The sequence below is a fragment of a genome, unplaced genomic scaffold (assembly GCF_019419815.1).
Source record: "Pyrus x bretschneideri cultivar Hongxiangsu unplaced genomic scaffold, Pyrus_bretschneideri_v1 Contig18, whole genome shotgun sequence".
NCBI lineage: Eukaryota > Viridiplantae > Streptophyta > Magnoliopsida > Rosales > Rosaceae > Pyrus > Pyrus x bretschneideri.
The window spans coordinates 2,351,340-2,353,896 of record NW_025999479.1 but is presented as its reverse complement, the minus strand read 5'-3'; the positions used below and the strand labels follow the sequence as shown (position 1 = coordinate 2,353,896).

At 38.5% G+C, this 2,557-nt stretch overlaps 1 protein-coding gene across 1 annotated transcript; it reads left to right on the top strand.

Moving 5' to 3' along the window:
- Positions 1 to 300: 300 nt before the first annotated feature.
- LOC103934349 (FCS-Like Zinc finger 6) lies at positions 301 to 1,673 on the top strand. The gene is made up of 2 exons (XM_009344099.3): positions 301 to 794; positions 1,261 to 1,673. The coding sequence occupies exons 1-2, from the start codon at positions 391 to 393 to the stop codon at positions 1,427 to 1,429; spliced, it is 573 nt and encodes a 190-aa protein (XP_009342374.1). The 5' UTR covers positions 301 to 390; the 3' UTR covers positions 1,430 to 1,673.
- Positions 1,674 to 2,557: the final 884 nt, after the last annotated feature.

Genomic DNA, 2,557 nt, shown 5'->3' with positions numbered 1-2,557 from the left:
TTAGTTTGCCTATTTGTGTTTAACATATGCGTCGCACAAGCATTATGACATAAAGCAACAAAATTAATGCTAAGTGAGATAAGAGATAAATAAAAAAATTAATGAGTTTGAAATATAAAAAACCAAACAGATGAGTTGATAAAAGAAGAATGATGATTTGCAATTAAAAAAAATAAAAAAAAACACCATAAAGTAAGAGACAAAAACAAAAGAGAAAGAGATGGCGCATTAGTTATGCTAACGTGGAGTTTTTGTACTCAGTGGTCTCCATCAACGGCCCAGATTCACTCTCACGCTTTCCCCATCTCATTTATCTTCCTCTCCCCCTTCCTCTCTCTCTCTCTCTCTGAGCTGAAGAAACGTTCGGAAGAAAATTACATCATTTGAGAAATGCTGTTAGGGAAGCGCCCACGCCCTCCAATCAGGAGAACAACAAGCATGACTGGGATTACCGTTGATATGAGCGACGTGCAAGGCCAGGAACCGACTGATGAACTCCAAAACCCCCCCGCCATGAACGATGTGCATGCAGTTGCAGTTGCAGCGACGGTGGTGGACGCACAAGGACCTGCTCCTGTGATTAATAATAATAATTATTATGATGTTGAAAAGATGAACATGAACAACTTAGGGTACCTTGAAGAGCACCGTTTCTTGGCCATGCTATCACCCAGAAACAACCACACAAGGAGGAACTCCGCTTCTCATGATGTTGTGGAGACCGCTCACTTCCTTCGCACGTGTGGCCTCTGCAAACGCCAACTCGCTTCAGGCCGTGACATCTATATGTATAGGTAATTATATTAATCCTAGCTAAAATTCCATCTTATAATATTAGTTTAGTTTAATTTCACCCTTGTTGGAATTATTTGTCATATTTTCTTTCCATTATTCTTCTGTTTTTCTTTGATTTTTGGATTTTCAGTCTCTTCCTTTTTGTTTTCTTTTGGGATCTCAAGAGGGTCCTGTCCGATTTCCAGTCATAGAAAGTATATCAGGAAGCTATTATTGACATCCGAAAAAATTATCATGGACTAATATTTTTTGGAGATGTTAGAACTACACCAATTTTATTGTTGGGGTTTTATTAAATGATGAGGAAAATTGGATTTTGAAAGCCCCGTGGTGCGGGTGGGTAGAATAATAGGTAAGAGTACACTAGGTAAAGAATTCGAGATTTTCCAATGTTAAAAACAAGGAATATTACATACACTCGTTCATTATTCAATTTCTGATAGTTGACTTGAAAATTTTGTGCAGGGGAGACGCAGCGTTTTGTAGTCTAGAATGTAGAGAGCAACAGATGAAGCAGGATGAGAGAAAAGAGAAGTGTAAAGCTGCGTCCTCAAAGATAGAGGACCGCCATGCGGTGTCACGATCCACCTCCAAGGCCTCCTCCGGCAAGGGTCAGACCGTGGCGGCTGCCTGATCAAACAAAGCAAGCCGAAGGGATGAAGATAATCCATCATTTTCCTCAATTGCGTGCCCCCATGGACGTTGTTTACATAATAGTACTACCGCAGGTTTGTGTTGCTGCTAGGCTGCTAGCTGATGTATGTATGGTTATGTAAAATTAATTGTAAAAAAGGTCTATGGGTGCGTTTGTTTTACGGATCATGCAACTGGACTTTGGCCAATGCTTTATAATATTGCAATTTTCTTAGATTTTCTCACTTGTGAGCCTTATAATAAGCTTCTACATTATATTTGGTTTTACGAGCGATATATTTCTTTCCAATGTTGTATTCCGAATTCAGTCTAAAAAAGGCTATCAATAAAAATGAAACACTAATAATTCAACATTATTTCCTACTCTATAACAAGCAAAAGTCACCACGTACAGGCAAATAGTGAACACTGGATAAGTGTAGCTAGCACCACAGCCATAATGACAAGTTCTTATGATGAATGAATGGAATATACCAAATTTTACCAAAGCAATGGAAGGCTGGATGTGCGAGAAATGATCTAATAGTCGCAAAACCGACGATCAAGGTATACTATACTCTGGTGCATATGCATGGTTGTCATAGCATTTAAGTATATGCAACAAGTTAATTTGGTAAAGTTGAGCACTATTATAAGATTTTTACTCTAAATGGTAGGTTTTCCTTGAATTCCGGTTTTTATATTTTCTGCAATTGGGTTGTAGGATTGCTTTCTAATGTTGAAGCCAAGGACCCATCCTTTCCTCTCCCCCACCTCAATTATTACCCATACAAATGCGTTGCAAAAGACTTTTTTGTGAATGTTTAGACCTTCTAGGCTTCTCTATATACATTTGCATACACACACATTGTTCTAAAAATTCCCATTTAGTGCTACCTAGACCTTGTCTAGGCACAAGACGGTTGATCACTATCCCGATTAATCCTTAGACGTTTGAAAATTAAGAAAGGGCACCTAGACCTGCTTAGGCGGCCGCCTAGCTCGCCCAGACCTGTCTAGACGCCTGATTAGGTTGCAACTCTAACATAGACAAAAAATTAATAACTTTTATTTTGCATTTTGCTTTTTCAATAAATTGTAAGTAACTTGTTAAATACTTAGATGAACA